The sequence below is a fragment of the Rhineura floridana genome, chromosome 4, assembly GCF_030035675.1.
Source record: "Rhineura floridana isolate rRhiFlo1 chromosome 4, rRhiFlo1.hap2, whole genome shotgun sequence".
Taxonomy (NCBI): domain Eukaryota; kingdom Metazoa; phylum Chordata; class Lepidosauria; order Squamata; family Rhineuridae; genus Rhineura; species Rhineura floridana.
The window spans coordinates 76,113,649-76,133,142 of record NC_084483.1 but is presented as its reverse complement, the minus strand read 5'-3'; the positions used below and the strand labels follow the sequence as shown (position 1 = coordinate 76,133,142).

At 40.7% G+C, this 19,494-nt stretch overlaps 1 protein-coding gene across 2 annotated transcripts in view; it reads left to right on the top strand.

The window, feature by feature from the left end:
- Window positions 1-19,494, top strand: part of MMS22L (MMS22 like, DNA repair protein) — a 143,959-nt gene that overhangs the window by 78,440 nt on the left and 46,025 nt on the right. For both annotated transcript variants that reach the window (XM_061623391.1, XM_061623393.1), the window contains exon 15: window positions 7,678-7,865. In XM_061623391.1, the coding sequence (XP_061479375.1) occupies window positions 7,678-7,865 (188 nt within the window). The remainder of the gene's footprint in view (window positions 1-7,677; window positions 7,866-19,494) is intronic.

Below are 19,494 nucleotides of genomic sequence, written 5' to 3'. Positions count from 1 at the left end.
AGCAAATAAGAGGTTTGCAGAACTTACTTGCAACAGCTGCCTTTCCATAAAGAGAAACATTTACCTTGCAATAATAAGAGTGCTAATGAATTCAGAAATCCATTGATTTCTCTGTCTCTGTGCAGATTACATGCAGACTTGCTTCAAGGAGAGGGATTTATGAAACGTTTGCCACATCCAGCAAGCAGTGCTGCTATAATAATACAGCTGCTTCCTCACTGGTTTTCGTTGATCCTGTAGAGTGAAAGGATAGGAGGATCAGCTCAGGTCTAAATGAGATTACAGCTGGTTCTGCAGCTTATCTGGTCTAATGCCAACTAGTGTGGCTTTGCACGTCCTAAGGGGTTTACAACAAAAACTGTTTATTGAGTATCTTCAGTTTACTCAACACAAGCCAACTAATCCTTCCCAGCCTCAGCATGTTGTAGGATTGTGTGTGAAGCCAAACCAAAAGCTGGTGTAGCCAGAGCCTCAAGAGCCCTTTGTCTCGCTTGATATTGATTTTCCTTAATGTTTAGAAGCATTAAAAGTCAGTAAAAATGCAGCCAATAACCAGTCCTATTGTGAGCAAAAAGTTAATCTGACCTAAAATCTTACAAAAGAACCCATTATCTCTAGAAGGGATGGCAACCTTCCTCTGCATTTCCATTCATTGTTTTCTTTCTTCCCCTCAAATTTCAAGAAACAAGATAAGAACAACATGTTAGACGTTTAATAATGCAGTGGCTTGCAGTTTCTTGTCCAGTAGCTACTACTGCTTTAAATAGCAGTGTTTGTACTGGTGGGACAGCTACAGTTTTGACTGCCCTTGTATCTCAAAGCTACTGTTGCTACCTTGTTGGAGAAAATGACAAGAATCTCAGTTGCCTCCAGGGTCTGCTAGCCCTCTTCAGCACACACACACACCCAATTCATTGGATGGCAATACAAGGGGGGGGCAATCCTGCCGCCTCTGTGAGCCACCTCCTGCCTGAATGTTTGAGTGCAGTTCTGCCCTGGTGCTGAGGAGTTACAAGTAGGAGTGCTCCCACAGGCCAATAGAATGGTCAGTGGTTGGGAATGATGAGTTGTAGTCCAACAACATCTGGAGAGTCATAGGTTCCTCAGCCCTAGTTTAGATGCCAGCTGGGTATTTGCTCCTTCTCCATGCCCAGACATGTCTGTGTGAGGTATTTTGTGTGCTGAACGGAGGCTTGCTATCCATAACCAATGATGTGTTGATGCTGCTCCCAAAAGATGAGTCACATCCTTGGAAGGCAAAAAACCATTGACAAATCACTCAAAGCAGAGTGAGGCAGCCTCCTCAGGTGGCAGATGCTGAAACTTACTGTTTTAAAGATGCAGTGTCTTTAATTGTTTATATATGCTGTAAACGAACCAGAAGAACAATCCGATTGGTCTGCTTAATATAGATATAGTTAAACTTCAGTAAAATGCTGACCACTGCAGAGCAGCCGTGAGGGTTTGGAGCTGTGTGTGACACAGCCTATGCTGCACCTCCTATGCTTAACTGCTACACTCTGGTGCATAGAGAGTGCTCTCTCCTCACCAGTGTTGAAGTAAGTGCTAGCTGCCAATCCAATTGGCTTAAGTATTTATAACTCTGTGTGTATGTATATGTGCACACACCCCATCTTTCCCTCAGACAACGAAATGTCTTTGGCCGCCGTCATTAGCAGAATCAAGTGTTAGAACTTAAGGCTGCTACGTTTGGCTCCAAGTGAAGGAATCCAGTGTTTGAATGCTTCTCCAAATAAACTCTCCCCTCCACGGAGAAATCGGCTGCGTGAGAGAGGAGACAACAACTAGGCCTGACATGCTGTTTTCTTATGCATGAGCTCTCATTCCCTGCCCCCATCGAAAAGCATCCAAACATACAACATTCCATTCCACCTGTAGCCTGATATTGTATATTTTAGGAAAAGTTTTTTTATCACTGATAATTGTATAAACTGCTAATTTGGCCCAAAGTAAGGCTAGCTAGATTTTATTTATTTTGTGTTGGTTTAAATTCTGCTCCAGTGGGGTAGATAATTGTGGGAAGGCACAGGTAATATTTTTGACAAGATCTCAGATAAACAGTGGGGAAAGCAGGTTATCTATCTCATACCTATGTGTGTAAAATTCCTATGTGTGCATTTTGAAAGATATGAGAGAGTAGAGTGTAATGGATTCTGCTAAAGATGATGATCATTCTAAACGTGAAGCATGTCCATAATTTAAACCTAATGGACAAGTTGTGTTCATGATAAAAATGTAATATTTATCCAACTGCTTCTATTTTATCAAACAGGTCTCGGAAGCAGTGGGTTCTGCTTGTATACGTAATAACGAAAGTTTAGTGCATTTGGCAATAAAAAGCTATTGGCAGTAAGTGCTTGAGTTCTTTGTTCAAGCATATGAATGGTGCAAATCAAAGCATTTTTTGTCACTGTGAGATGTTTCACCTATATATTGCTTCCCCCCATGTAAGGGTCACTAAATGAATTACAGTCAGTTTTACAGCTTAGCTGGTGTTGGAACTTGTTAAATTGATGCCCAGTGGTGAAACTTGTAAAACAGTTTCCTGTTAATGTGACCAGGCAGAGTTCACATTGTTGATGGTGGCTTTGATCTCATAAACCATCAGTTCAGTGTGTCTCAGAGCTGTTGACATAGGTTTAGCAAGCCTACATTTGTTTCGGAATGACAGAAAATTAGCTCTGCTGTCTATTGCTGGCTGTTGAGAACAATTAGTGCGTGCTAAAAAGGAATATATGTTACATGGACAAAATATTTTCTCCGCTACTGTAGATTCTTTCAAGGACATGAAACATCTCACTTGCTACTTTATCATCTACTGACATTTTTGAAATCCCAAGACTCTGGGAAATTCTTTCCATCCCCTGATTTGTTTAGGTACTGTTATACATGTTTGTTTAGGACCCTATGTAATACATTTCTTTATTTTTGAAAAACAATTTATTTTCTTGTAAAACAAATTCTATAAATACTACAAATCTGTAAGAATCTACCCCACACTGGCTTAGAGTAGATGAATTTAGAAGCCAGAAGGGTGCAAAGCTGTTCTTCAGCCCAGTTGCGTGACCTCTTCCAGTAAGATTAGTCTTCCTGATCTGCTGCTACTTCTAGAGGAAAAATCTGAAGTGGAACGGGAACAGACTATTAGCGGCCAGAACTATCTGTTAAACTCAGACCTGAGCCCACTCCATAGCTGGGAAACAGGAGAGGGAGTAAGCTTCATGAGAGTGAGCATGAGCATGCATGGCTTTGCTGGTCAGGGTATATATAATCTTATGTGGGGGAAGCGAAACATTTTTTAAAGTAATAGTTGTGTCTCCAAATGGACACCCAGTCCTAGCTTTTGGACACCCAGTGGACACAAATGGACACACAAAATTTAATCAATGAAGCAAGAACACACATTCAGATTGGAAGTCACTGAAACACTGGCTGGTGGTATGAAATTTTAGTGAAATTGAATAGAAACAGTAGAACACAGAAGCACATTACACAATACTTCTTAGGATTCTTACAAACCACTAGTCTTTCTGAAAAACTTGTTAACAAAATTTCTTTCCCAGTACACTGTGGTGCCTGTTCCCTGCATCTTAGTTCTTTTTTAATAAGAATTTTGCTACAACGGGGTGTTGATCATAAGCAGCAGTTTTTAATTTTAATTTGCTTTTTAATTCATGTATTTACTGGTGGGTGGATAAGCCAGGAAGAGTTTTGCTAGGCTAGTAACTTGTGTAAATGCATTTGCAAGGCTATATTCACTCCCTGGTTGTTGTTGTTGTTTTTATTTTGAAGTCAATCCAAATGTCAGGGCTTGCACATGGTAGAGAGGCTTCCATATGCAAGTCATCTGAATGAAAAAATGGACACCCAGTAACAATTCCTTTTAAAAATGCTCTGAGGGGAGAGAGGGAATGAATATATGTGTGCTGCCTATGTGCCACCAGGACCTTTTAAAAAAACAGTGCCTAATAATTTGGATGCGCCTGTGGTCTCCCACAACTGTGCCTGAGAGCAATGAAAGCTGGCAATCAACAGTACCTCTTAGGTCTAGGTTTTCAAAATAGGCTGACTGGCAGAGCCCTGGAACACATGGGTTGTTCCTTGTGGGATAGAGAGCTATTTAGAAATATGTTTTGAATACCAAATTAACTGATTTTCACAGAATAAACCCAATTTTAATTTATTGTGCTAATTTGCATCTAGATTTGTGAGATGCTACCGATAAACAGATATTTATAGGAGAAACTATTGCGGCTCCAAATGTCTAGAGAGCAAAAAAAATTGAATGTATTAATGTCAATTTGAGGAGTTGCAAGCAATTACTCCTGGGTTTTTTTGGGTGTGATTTTTAAAGAGCAGATTACTGGGAAAATTCCGAGATTGCAAGGGTAGATCCTTGTTAGGGAACTTACTGGAAATGTTACAAGGTATTGTATTGTAATGTAAATAACTTGTGCTTTGATGGCACAATTCAGTTTGATGCATTGAAAATGATCCAGAAAATAAGCAGAATGCAAAGAGGCACTTGAGTTGAGCGGCTTCAGGGGTAATAGATTAAGGATGAGTAAAGCCTCTTCCTCTCCAAGTTTGAGAGTAGTGGCTGTGCATGCTGTCCAGGGTGCTGTAGGCAGTTATTGAACCAAATTGTAAGAAAATGGACTGCACTGTTGTTGCGAACAAAATGTTTGTTGCAGGTTCTGGAATTTAAATTAGGAATAATTACAAAAAATTGAACACTTCCCATTTTCTGAATAAGGTCAGTGTTGGGCCTAGTTTTCCTTATGGTGTCTGCCTCTGTGCTACACCAAAACTTGCCTGCACATAGGAAACTAATGGGTCAGTAAGGAGAGCCTGACAGGCTAGTATACAGCAATTAATTGAACAAGATTCTGAGTCCCCCAGCACCACCTTCTGAAGATGTCTATCCAAGAACTATAAAACTGTCTTCTAAGCCAACCCAGACAGCTGATCCAGGAGGAATGTTCCCATTCCTAATTCGTAGCTCATTACTTTCTCCCCCCCACTCAGTCCAATTAAATAAATTTGGTGACAGCATGCAGGCCTTCCTGCTTAGTGTAAACTAATTTATATTTAGTCAACTGGTTGCTTTTTTGTACTGTTCACTGATCATTGTACATTTTCTGTCAAAGCAGCAAGTTTTAGCTTTTGGTGTGTACATATTTTAATCCTCTTCTTAGCACTACAGCTAATATCCCTTACTGGTATGACCTAAAGTTTAACATCTTTTAAAATATTAAAAATACACATATCATAAATACTTCAAGAATGTATTCATTTAATACATCAATGTATTAGACTAATACCTAAAGTTCTAGAAACATGGATACAGCATTTGGCTGTAATTCCAGACTTCAGGATATGTTGTCTAAACCTGGAGTCTCCCCTTTGGGTTCAGATCTGTTGAGTCTTGTAGTAATAGCAGAATATATCCTCCAGTAAAAGCTGACAAAAAGAAACAAAACTTTTCAAGAAGCTGTGTTCAGATAATCTAAAAGGCTGTTTACGGTTTCCATATGCTGAGTATTGACAACACGCAACACAGGTGGTTTGGGTGATATACCCATCTTTTAAACGGAACCATATTAAATGTCATAATGATGGTTCTTTAATTCACAAGGTCTACAGTTCAGTATGCTTTGTTTTGATATGCCAATGAATGAGAGAAGGAAACATCCAGTTTGGGGACAAAGTTGCATGTTAGTTTAGTTTGTACACAAGGATCCCCTTGGGAAAAAAATCTTCCTGAATGTTGGAAAACTGCAGCACAAGAGGCTGCAGTCGTAAGAAAATGACAATCCTGCTACATCAGACCAAAGGCTTATCTAGTCCAGCATTCTCTTCTGACACAGGCCAACCACCTTCCTATGGGTGCAACTGCACTTTCCTGTTGTGTTCCCCAACAACTGGTATTCATAGGTATACTGCTTTTGATACTGGAGCTAGCATATAGCCATCCTGAACAGAAGCTATTGATTGTCTTATCTGCCATGAATTTGTCTAATTCTTTTAAGTTAAACCATTTTAAAGCCATCTTTTTAAAGGCAACCAAGTTGGCAGCTCTCAGTATACGTTGTGCTGTGTAAAGATATACTTCCTTTTGAATGTCTGGATTCCCCACCATTCAATTTTATTGGACGGCCCCATGTTCTAGCATCATGAATCTGAAGTGGGAATTGGGGAAAGACCATGTGTACACACCTTGAAGCATTTCAGTTGCATACTCTCTGAATTTCTGCTTCCTTTCCCTAAAATGGGTGTATTGCATCATTTTGGTGCTGAGTACCAACTTGTGAAAAACTCTGAAGTGATAAAGATTATTCCTACTTTTAATACTTGGAAATGTTACAGCTCTTGTACTAATAGAACAGTGCATTATTGCTCTTATGACAATTCTTTCATAATAACTGAGAGGGAAAAATTTTACTGCAACACCTCAATGTATTAAGTGAAAGTAAATTCCACTGATTTCACAGATTTCTTTTCCAGTGTAATTTGCTTAGATTTGGGATGTTGGAGTTGACACTGTATTTTGTGGGTTATAAGATAATAAAAACAGAAACCCAGCTTAAATGTACACACACACACTGTGGCTGCTATTTAAAATTTAAAACTAGATTTTTTAATTGCAAGCATGTTACCAACATCATGTATAGTTTGGATCTTATCTTCTGCTTCAGGCAGGTTTCACCACTGGCTTTAGATACATAGACCTCAATTAATAAGGGTATGGTGAAGGAGAAAAAATGTGATGGAGTCGTCTCCTTTTCCTTACCCCCTCCCCAAATGATGGCTGGTTTGAGTTGCTATGCAACTTCAACATTGTTGTATCAACATTGTTCTCAGAAATTTATCACAATTTTCATTGTTGTCACACACAAAATCAATACAAGAATGAACAGTTGGGTGGAAACATTTCTGAAATGATTATTTGCTTTCACTTGTTTAATTTTTTAGGAAAAAATAATTTCTTCAGTAGTCAAGTCTGGTATGCAGTTCACAAATACAAAAGGCCCTTTCTGTTTCAGCTCATGCCACGTTGTCTCTGGAAAAGACTGACGTTGTGTATAGTAGTAACTTCTGTCCTCACTCCACTAGTAAAACTGTGGACATTGAGGGCATTGATTCAAAACCAAACCACACAATATACCTAAAAACCATTAATCTTTATTTTTGTTTGTCTTTTCTTTTGCATGTGCTGAGGCTTCGTACATAAAATTTCAATAGGAAATGTATTACTAAAAAAAAGTTTATTTCTGTGCCTGTTCCAATTCCTGTACTCCTTGAATACAAAATTGACAAATAGTAGAAGATCTGGCTTTGGACTGTAAACAGACTGACGTGTCAGCTGAGAAATGCATTAAGATACATTAAGAGGTGCTTAATTAATGGTTGACAGTAATTAACATTAACTTTATAGTGCTTAAATAATATGTCATCATTTTTCCATCAAATAGCTGGTATGCATTCATGTCTTTGCATCAATATTTTAATTATAGAAATGATCTTTCAGTACTTAGATTTCGAACAGTGTAAATATGGTTCGTACAGTAATACGTGTACTTCTAAGGAGTTCAGGTGTGTTTCTGCACCACCACCAATACATTGCATGTTAATATTATTTGTGTTTCTCCTTAGGATTGTGCACAAACACTTAAACCAGGGACTGGCTTCAGGGAATACAGGCCCAAATGCACAGTCATCATCAGTGGCGAAAGAGCACCACCTTGCTGTTGCCAGAGCTCTCTGGAGAAATTTCTTTCCCTACTTGAAGAGCCAGAGAATGCTGCAGACTCCGTTTCCTCAGCTTGCAGATGCTGCTGCAGGTTTGTGCTGCAATTGTGCTCTCCTACTCTGCGCACTTCATAGCATCTTGTTTTTCGTTGAGAACGTCGGTTAATGCAGTTAAAATTTGTCAGCAAACAATGAAATTTGTATAGCCATGTTCAGCATTTTACGTGGGTGAGTGGATGTATGTGTGTGCATGCGCACAGAGACACACCCACTTATTATTAGAATGCTCTGGAGTGCTCGTCTTATGATGGTACCTTTAGATCTACAACTTGAGTAGCGCTTTTCTCTCTGGTATCATTTGTTACATTTGAAATATGAGCTATAACTTTTGGCAAGGTTAATGGCTTATGCTGCTAAATGCTTCATCATATTAAATGTGATGCATGTGTTCAGAGCTTAAATTTGTTCATACCTCTTCGGCTTCCAGAGATTTTTTTCTCCCTACCTCCGAAAAAGTTTTTTGAATTATAACATTCATTTTGTAAATGAGTGTATGTGCGTGTGTATATGTGTGTGTATATATATATATATATATAATTTATTATTTATTATTTGATTTATATCCCACCCTTCCTCCTAGCAGGAGCTCAGGGTGGCAAACAAAAGCACAAAAAAAACTTTAAAACATCATAAAAAGAAGTGTTAAAATATATTAAAACATCTTTAAAAACATCTTTTTTAAAAAAAGAAGGTTTAAAAACATATTAAAAAGCCATTCCAACAGAGGCAGACTGGGACAAGGTCTCAACTTAAAAGACTTGTTGAAAGAGGAAGGTCTTCAGTAGGTGCCGAAAAGGTAACAGAAATGGCACCTCTCTAATACTTAAGGGAAGGGAATTCCAAAGGGTTTGTGCCACTACACTAAAGGTTTGTTTCCTGTGTTGTGCAGAACGCACCTCCTGCTAAGATGATATCTGTAGGAGGCCCTCACCTGCAGAGCGCAGTGATCGACTGGGTATATAAGGGATAAAACGGTCTTTCAGGTATCCTGGTCCCAAGGTGTATAGCTTTGTACACCAAAGCTAGAATCTTGAACTTAGCCCAATAGCTAACAGGTAGCCAGTGCAATTCTTTCAGAAGTAGGGTGACATGTCGGCGATATCCTGCCCCAGTGAGCAGTCTCACCACCTCATTTTGCAGCAACTGCAGCTTCCGGACCAACCTCAAGGGAAGCCCCACATAGAGCACATTACAGTAATCCATCCTGGAGGTTACCACTGCATGGACAACAGTGGCCAGGCTATCCTGGTCCGGCACTCCTAGCCACTGAGGTCACCTGGGCCTCTAGCAACAAAGATGGATCCAGAATCACCCCCAGACTACAGACCTGCTGTTTTAGAAGGAGTACAACCCCATCCAAAGCAGGCAACTGACTAATTAACTGAATTCAGAAACCACCAACCCACAGTGTCTCCATCTTGCTAGGATTCAGACTCAGTTTATTGGCCTTTATCCAGCCCACCACCCAGTCCAGGCAGCAGTCCAGGACTTGCACAGCCTCTCCCAATTCAGATGTTACAGAGAAATAGAGGTGGGTATCGTCAGCGTACTGCTGACACCTTGCCCAAATCTGATGACCACACTCAAGGGCTTCATATAGATGTTAATCAGCATGGGGACAAGATGGTACCCTGCGGCACCCCACAGCACAACTGTCAGGGGGCCGAAAGACAATCAGCCAATGCTATTCTGTGAAAATGATCTTGGAGATAGGATCGGAACTACTGTAAAACAGTGCCTCCAATACCCATCTCACCAAGTCAGCCCAGAAGGATACCATGGTCAATGGTATCAAAAGCCGCTGAGAGATCAAGTAAGAGTAACAGGGTCACGTTCCCCCATCCTTCTCCCGATAAAGGTCATCCATCAGGGTGACCAAAGCCGATTCAGTCCCATAACCAGGCATGAACCCAGATTGGAATGGGTCAAGATCATCTCTTCCATCCAAGAGTACTTGCAATTGCTGTGCCACAACCCTCTCAATCACCTTCCCTAAGAAGGGGGCATTTGCAACCAGCTGGTAATTGTCGCACACCAGTGGATCCAGGGTGGGCTTTTTCAGGTGCAATCAGATCACCGCCTCTTTCAGGGTGGCTGGAATGACTCCCGCAAAAATACATTGACCACACCTGGATCCACTCTGTCAAACCCCCTTAGCAAGCTTTAATAAGCCAAGGAGGTCAAGGGTCGAGAGGACACATCGCTGGTCGCATCATTGCAAGCACCTTGTCCATGTCATCAGGCCACATCAACTGAAACTTATCCCAAGAATTTGCAGCAGACATTGCACTGAACATCTCTACTGGGACAGCAGTAGATGTAGATGAAGCATCAAGATTGCTACAGAGACAAGCAATTTTACCCTCAAAGTGTCTTGCAAACAATTCACAGTGGGTCTCCAAAGGGTCTAAAACTTCATTTCCTGGGGTTGATGTCAACAGACCCCTGACAATACGGAAAAGCTCCACTGATGGCTACTTGAGGATGCAATGGTGGCAGAGAAGTGGGCCTTCTTTTCAGCCCTCATCACCACACACTAGGCACAGTTATGATGTTTTACTCGTGCCCGATCAGCCTCACAACACATCTTTCACCACTTGTGCTCTAGCTGTCGTCCAGCCTGTTTCATTGCCCTTAGCTCACTGGTGAACCAAGATGCAAACTGGGCTCCACAGTGCTGGAGAAGGCACTCAGAGGCAACCGTGTCAAGAGACTGAATCACCTTGCTGTTCCACAGCATGACAAGGACTTCAACAGGGTCACCTGCTCTATTTACTGGGAACTCCCCCAGGGCATTCAGGAATCCTGTGGATTCCATTAGTCTCCAGGGACCATCGTAATCTGTCCACCACCTTTGCAGGGGAGGATTGGAGCCATAAGTCTGAATTTCATCAGGAAGTGGTCTGACCATGACAACCGGGTGACATCCACCCCCCTATCTCCAGATCACCCCTTCCTCTGCCTGGAGCAAAAACCAAGTCAAGGGTGTGCCCTGCCTTATGCGTCAGGCCGGTGACAACTTGAGACAGCCCCATGGTCATCATGGTACACCAGCAGCAACCCTAGTTTACCGTCTCTTTGGGCCAACACCAGGTGCAGGCCTTCAAAGCCAGCTCCAAGACAAAGTGGTTTCCTGGTGACAGAGATGGAAGTTCTTTTTTTTTTTTTTTTTTTTTTTTTTCAATAATTTTTATTCAGATTTCCATAAAACACACAAGACAAAATCACAAAACATTCAAAGACAAAAAACAAAATCAAAAACAGTCAAACAAAAAGAAAAAAATAAAAAAAAAAATAAAAAATAAAGAGTAAAATATTGACTTCCCATTTGTCAAAGATCAAATCAGTTATAAGTCTATAATATATAACAATCCTGTCTCTTAAGTCATATTATAAAATCACTTTCCTCCAGTAGTTATCTTACTTAATCATCAAATCTCATAAACATTACTTTATTCTTTCCACAAAAAGTCAAAGAGAGGTTTCAATTCTTTAAGAAATATATCTATCAATTTTTTTTTCCAGATAAGCATATCGATTAATCCATCTCATTACTAATTATGATAATCTTATTGTCATAACCATAGTCAAAATAAACATTTCAATTAATCCATCACATCAGAATCTGTTAGGTTCAATAATTTCAGTAGCCATTGTTCTATTATCTCTATTAGTTCCATTTTCCATCTTCCATCTTCAGTAGTCTTGTTAAGTCCAGTAATTTCAATATCCAATCTTCCATTATCAGTATTCCATAATAATCTTGCTGTCAAAGCCATAGTCATATAGTAAGAGTCTGATGGGGATTACCTCTATCCCAAATATTTTCTTGCCATCCATTCTGAATAGGTTGCTGAAATACTGCTGTAAAATCATATCTCTGTTCTTTTTTTCAAAATACACTGGGTCATCTCTTAAAAGTTTTTCCATTGTCACATGGCTGCAGTTAATTCCATAGATTTTCTCTATATTGGGCTCCATCACATCATTCCAGTCCAGAAGATTATCCATGCCATTGATAACTTTATCTCTAGAATCTTCATTCATTTCTTCAGAGATAACATTGAGTTCCAAACAATAGATTTTATTTCTAAAGTCCATAGACTCCAAATCTTGTTCCTGTTCCACGTTGGTTCCAATCTCCGGGATCTCCTCTCTCACAGGGACCCCTATTCCAGTCTCCAGGGTCACCTCTCTCACAGGGACCCCTGTTCCAATCTCCGGGGTCTCCTCTCTCACAGGGACCCCTTCCAGGGTCACCTCTCTCACAGGGACCCTTATATCTTTAATCTCCTGCTTCATTTTACTCAATTCAATTTTCATTATCTCAATCTCATCCATTATTTTCTGAAACATAGTTATTTCCAGATTTTCAGCCACTTTCTTAATTGCCATTTTAAAAGAAAAATATAGGAAAACCACTTCTTATTTCAGCAACAATTGGGTTAATACTCCAAACTTGGTGACATCACAGTATAAACAGAGCAGACAGCCTTATCTCTCCAATAGTTAAGTAAACAAAATGCAGTTCCCAGGATCGAAACAATTAATGGCAATCGTCAAGAAACAGATTCGTCAAAATAAAATAGACCAAAAAGAGAGTAGTCTCAAAACAGTATAATATTTTTCAAAATAAAAATCTGGAATAGAAATCCCTCTTCTGTGTATATCTTTAGAATGCAAATCCAGGACAGCTTTTTGCAACAAAAACAGAGATAAGCTATTAATTAGTGCGTAGCAGAGAGAAGTTATGGCTCCCCAGTGAGATGTCAAAAACTGATCAATCTGGCAAATCTCTTTTAAACAGCAACAATTTAAGTCAAGTAAAAGAAAAATATAGAAAGAAGGGTGCTTGCCTGTTAGTGCGTTCTCTCTTAGAAGATAAGGTGAACGTTCGCTTTATCAGATAGAGCTTGCTGTTAAAAAACCGTCCCACCTTCGTCGGCTGGACCTCGTCCCATAAATTAATGAGATCTGGTCGTCCCAACAAAAATAGGCTTTGAGGTTAATCTCTTCGTTTCTCCCTACCCGGGAGAAGTTTAATCAGTCAAAAAAAAAAGAAAAAACTGACTGATATATCTGAATAAGCTTCTTTTGAGGCAGGAGCCCGTCTCAAAAGCAGGCACAGGCTAAGTCACCCTTCCCGGAAGTCGAGATGGAAGTTCTGTAGACCACAGCAACTCCTCTCCTCCATCCCTGCAGCCTGTGTTGGCGTTGCACTGTGTATCCAGGTGGACAAAGCTGGGTCAGATCAACTCCTCCCAGCTCATCCACCTAGGTCTCGGTAATGCACACCAAATCGGCACCTTCATCCACAATCAAATCATGGATGAGTGTGGTGTTGTGTACTGATCTGGTGTTAAACGTAACAATAACACACACAGGCCACTGGGCACAGCAGATAAGCAACAAGGAACCAATCCATGAGAGGAGTGGGAGTGAGGAACAAGGCCTTGCCCTCGTTTTCTATGGTAGTTCACCACCTCCCCATGACTATATGTTCCTCTACCTGTGATCACTGAAATTGGGATGGCATCACCCATGTTCTTCCTTACTAAGACTCCACCTAAACACCTAATATGGACCCAACCAGAGCACCCAACAAAACCTACTTGAACCAGTTATCCCAATAGGCCTCTGAGAGAATTGGGAAAGTCAGATCCGCTCAATATCTTTCACACAGGACAAATCTACTCCCCTCCGTCTCACACACAGGGAGGGCCAGCCTTCTGCCAGTTGCAGATTCTCACTCTGAAGGCATCTGGTGACTTTCTCCTATCATTCAGTTCACTGCACAGGCTCTCACCCTGTGCAGGAGCTATACATGTGCCATATGCACTCCCCACTACCAATCTCCTCTAGATTGGTTAAGAAAAAGTGGAAGTGGGTAGCGCCCTCACCCTCAGGACTCCCTAAAGGGTTCCCCAAGGGATGATCCCCTTTGGTGTTGGCCTTTTGGTTTCTACCCGCCGGCAGCGGACACGCCGCCCAAGGGCTGCTGGGCTTTTATGCCCCCTGACCCAGCCAGGAGCTGATGCAAGAGGCTGCAGGATTAACTGCAACCTCTCTCTGGAGCCAGGGTCAGGCAGGTCCCAGTCCTTGCAGCACTTACCAGGGACTTCAGTTGTCTCAAGAGTCAGCAACCCAGAGCAGCGAGCAAGCAAGCACCCAGATGCTCAGATACTCACTCCCAGGGCAGGTCTTCTCCAGTCCCCCAGTACTGCAGCTGTTCCCCATACAAATACATTGTGTGCCATTCTGAGTTTTTAAAAAACCATCCCCACATACACTATAGGGATGCCACTGAAAATCCTAGCAGATAGAATAACATCTTGAGAGTAAGCTGTAAGAGTGGTGATCCTTGACTTCAGCGGAGCTGTGCCCAGCTGATCTGGTCTTTTCAGTATTTTGATACAATATCATTTCTTCCATGAAATTATAGTAATACGCATATTTCAGTTTGACAAGGCTTGCACCTAGCTATAATAGCACACTGAATCCATTTAAATAATATTTGGAAAAGACAGATTTGAATTTAAATGTATTTCACCCCAACACGAATTTAAGAACTGAGTTTATGAGCTCTCAGACCCGTTCAATAATGGAAATAAAGAAAGACCCTTGAACTTCAGCTTTGCAATAATTAAGATATAATGGTAATTGGAAAGAATGTTGTTGAAAGGAAATGCTCTGCCACTTTCCAGGTAGAAGTCTAGTATCCTGTTTAAAGAGTCCATTCTAGTTTTCTTTAGATACTTGTTTTTCATCATCATTGTTTGGATCAACATAGTTGTTTGACAACCTGCACTGAGGATATAGTGATGTATGTACTTCAGCAGTTGAAAGAACTGAAAGAACTCAAATACAAACACAAGTTGGTTTGGTCTTTCACAGTCTAATCCACTTCCTGTGTAGCTTGGGAGAATTTGGTAACATGTGCCTCTGAGCATATGGTGAGTGGTGGCAACATCTGAAATCAGTTTCAGATTCAACTGGTAATGCATCCAAAATAGAAATAGAATATAATGTCCACTTTGAAACACAAAACACTGTCTTCACCATCAAATGACACTGACCAATAAAAAAGCTTTGAAATTAATAAAAATACATTTGACACAGATTTCTAGGATGAATAATGAGGGAAATCTAATTTTCTAGGTTTGCTTCTCTGTAGAAACAGTAGTAACACAGGAAGAAAGCAAAGTAAGGAGAACACCAACAAACATACAAAAATGTAATTCTCCATTGTTGGAGATGGAAGGTGTTGCACCACTCCCCATACGCTCAGAGGCACATGTTACCAAATTCTTCCAAGCTACACAGCAAGTGGATTGGACTGTGAAAGACCAACCCAAATTGTGTTCACATTTTGACAAATTTATAGGGCAGTACAGTATCTCAGAGAGGAGGTCAGGTGTCCTGCTCCCCTGGTGCATTCACTATAGCTGCCCAATTTCCCTCCTTTTTAAAGTTTGATAGAAATATCTGTTGGCTATCGGTACGTTCTTAAACAGCAAGGGGGTTTTTTTTGCATATTAGTGAATTTCTCTGCTTTTTAATCCAGGAGGTAAGAAACTGGATCCTGTGCAAGTTTGCTGAGAATGGATTGATCATTTGCATGCTTATTGAGTTCAATTGGATTTACTCCCTGCAGGCATGCTTATCATAGGTGAAACTGACCATTGGGAAAGAGGAGGGAGGGGAGGAGGAAGGGCAGAGGGGAGGAGAGGGGATAGGAGCAGGTGGGAGGGGGACGGGAGGAGGAGAGCAGGTTTGATCATTTGCATGCTTATTGAGTTCAATGGGATTTACTCCTGTCCAATCCTGCTTAGGATAGGTGAAACTGAACTGGGGGGAAGGAGGCGGAAGGGGGGGAGGGGATTAGAAAGGGAGGGGGAAGGAAGGGCAGAGGCAGGAGTTAGGGGATAGGAGGGGAGGAGAGGGGAGGTTTAATCGTTTGCATACCTGTTGAGTTTTACTCCCATGCAATCATGCTTAGGAGAGGTGAAACTGACCTGGGGGAGGGGCAGGGAAGGGAAGTGAGCAGAAAGGTATGGGTAGGGAGGAGGGAAGGAGATTGGGTGCATGGGGAAAGCCCCTTTACTTTCTGAAAGGAAAACATAGTTAACCGTATCATTATTTTTCAGGGTTTTCCCCATCTTTTTATTCCACAGCAGACACATCCAGTCTCCCACCCAAATTTAAACCAAAGCTGTCGCTGGCCACATACACACCAGACATTTATTACACTTTAAATAATCATGGCTTCCCCCAAAGAAACCTGAGAAGTGTAGTCCATGAAGGTTCCTTGAGTTGTTATGAGATGCTCTGTTCCCCTCACAGCTAGAATTCCCAGAAGAGGGGCTGACTGTTAAACCACTCTGGCCACTGAAGCTCTGTCAGGGGAATAGGAGTCTTCTAACTGTACCCTTCACCAACTACACTTTCCAGGATTCCTTGGAGAAAGCCATGAATAAGTAAGAATAGAATAAAGTAGAAGTAGAATAAATGTCTGGTGTCGGTGAGGCCCCCTGAATAACCAAGCCAAACAACTGTTAGTGTGGCTTTTAGGACTCTGACGGTTGGTTCTTGCTGTGCGTGCCTGCACTATCATAGATGCTAATGTTAAATTTCTAAAAAATCAGCCATGCATATTTTCAACTGCAGAATGTGAAGGTCAGAGTTTGGGGCAAGGTCAGTAATACGATTACAGTGGCTCTGCGAACATGGCTGATTTTTAATTAATTTCAACAGATTATGAGACCACTATCAGAAAAAAGTCCAACAGGGGGTCTGGATTTTTTTCCTCTTCTTTTACACTTTGATCCCCTCTAGGATGCACACCTTAACATGGTGAGGGGGGTTGAGAGTATCAAAGAAGCTGAGAGCAATGCCATCAGGAGTCCAGACAGAGGCTAGACTCCTAGCAGGGTCACCCAAGGTGGAATGGCCAAAGCTGAAACAGCAGACTAAGATGCATCCAGACTCAGAGGAAGACGATGGTAAACCACCTCTGAATACCTCTTACCACAAAACCCCTATGAATAGACTATCCAAAATGCAACACGAGATAGAGCTGGAAGATGAGACCCCCAGATCAGAAGGCACTCAATGAGCTACTGTGGAAGAAAAACCAACAAGTACGAGTAGTACTGTGACTAACAATGCCACTAGATCAAAGCTGAAAGGAAGCCCAGAGGCTGAAGCGCACAGATGCAAAAGGAGAATCAAGAGTTGTACAACATACACAATAGGAACATGGAATGTGAGAAGCATGAACCAGGGGAAGTTAGAAATTGTCAAGAAAAAAATGGAACATATCAATATTACAATACTTGGAGTGAGTGAATTAAAATGGACAGGTATGAGACACTTTCAATCAGGCAACTACCAAATATTTTATGCAGGAAATGATAAATTAAGAAGAAAGGGGTTGCTCTAATACTGAGAAGTGATGTAGCAAAAGCAATTAGGAGCTACAATGCAAGGTCTGAGCGAGTGATATCAATGAGACTTAACAGGAAACCTATTAACATAACCATCATCCAAGTCTATGCTCCAATGGAAAAAGAAGAAATGGAGAGATTTTACACAGAAGTACAGGAAGAAATTGATCACACACCAAAACAGGATGCTCTGCTAATTATGGGGGACTGGAATGAAAAAGTAGGGAACAGAGAAGAACTAGAAATTGTGGGGGAATGGGACTTAGGAGATAGAAATGAAGCAGGGGAGAGACTTACTGAATTCTGTGAAGCCAATAATTTGTTTCTTGCAAACACTTTTTTCGAGCAACCAAAAAGACTGTACATGTGGACATCACCAGATGGGCAATATAGGAATCAAATCGATTATGTGTAATTGGAAGCAGAAGATGGAGAAGTTCCACACTTTCTGCAAAAACAAGACTAGGAGCAGACTGCGGAACAGATCATGAACTGGTAATATCGAAAACCAGAGTAAAGCTAAAGAACAAAGAAATCTTAATGTCAACATACCTTTTGATTAACATCCCAGAAGAATTTAAAGATCAGATAAGGAACATATTTGAGGCTTTAAACCTAGTTGATGGAGAACCAGAAGAAGTGTGGAGTGAAGTCAGAGACATTATCAGCAAAGAATGCAAAAAGACAATACCTCTAGTTAAATAGAGAGAAAGAGTGGATGACTGATGAAACACTTAAAATAGTTAAAGATGGAAGGAATGAAAAAGCAAAAGGAGAGAGAAACACAATTAGAACCCTAAATGCAATAATACTATGACTAGCACGTGGGGACAAAGAGAACTACTACAATAATTATTGTATAGAAATAGAAGATGATAATAAAAAAGGTAGAACAAGAGCTGTATTCCAAAAGATTAGAGAAATCAAAGGGAAATTCAGACCTAGAGTAAGGATGTTGAATAATCAATAAGGGAACACAATGACTGACCAAGATCAAATAAAAGAAAGATGGAAGCAATACCCTGAAGAATTATATACAAGAGATGCAAAGATGACAGATTTATTCACAGAGGAACTGTATGATGAAGAACCAGAAATTTTAGAATGTGAGGTGGAAGCTGCTCTTAAAATACTTGGAAGAAACAAATCACCAGGAATAGACAGCATACCAATAGAGTTGCTACAACTTACTGAGACTGAATCTGTCCAAATTTTGATAAAAATTTGTCAACAAGTATGGAAAAGAAAACAATAGTCCACAGACTGGAAGCGTTCAATATACATCCCAATTTCGAAGAAAGGGGATTCCAGGGAATGCAGTACTTATTGAACTATTGCCTTAATATCCCATACAAGTAAAATAATGCTCAAGATTCTACAACAAAGGCTATTACCATATATAGAGCGAGAAATGCCAGACGTCCAAGCTGGATTTAGAAAGGGAAGAGGCACCAGAGATCATACCACAACCATACATTGAATAATGGAGCAGAGCAAGGAATTTCAGAAGGAAATCAGCCTGCGCTTTATAGCCTTTGATTGTGTAGATAATGAAAAACTATGGAATGCTTTAAAAGAAATGGGGGTGCCACAGCATCCGATTGTTCTGATACACACCTATACTCTGGACAAGAAACTACTGTAAGGACAGAATATGGAGAAATGGACTGATTCCCAATCAGAAAGGGTGTGAGACGGTGCATTTTATCACCCTATTTGTTTAATCTATATGCAGAACATATCATACGGAAAGCGGGATTGGACCAAGATGAAGGAGGTGTGAAAATTGGAGGGAGAAATATCAATAATTTAAGATATGCAGACAATACCATACTATTAGCAGAATCTAGTAATGATCTGAAAGTATGCTGATGAAAGTGAAAGAGGAAAGCACAAAAGCAGGGCTGAATGTCAAGAAGACTGAAGTAATGACAACAGAAGATTTATGTAACTTTACAGTTGACAATGAGGACATTGAACTTGTCAAGGATTATCAATACCTTGGTGCAGTCATTAACCAGAATGGAGACAATAGTCAAGAAACTGAAGAAGACTAGGACTGAGGAGGGTATCTATGAGAGAACTAGAAAAGATCCTCAGTTGCAAAGATGTCACTGAACGCCAAAGTCGGGGTCATTCAGACCATGGTATTCCCGATCTCTGTGTATGAATGAACGTTGGACAGTGAAAAAAGAGGATAAAAATCAACTCATTT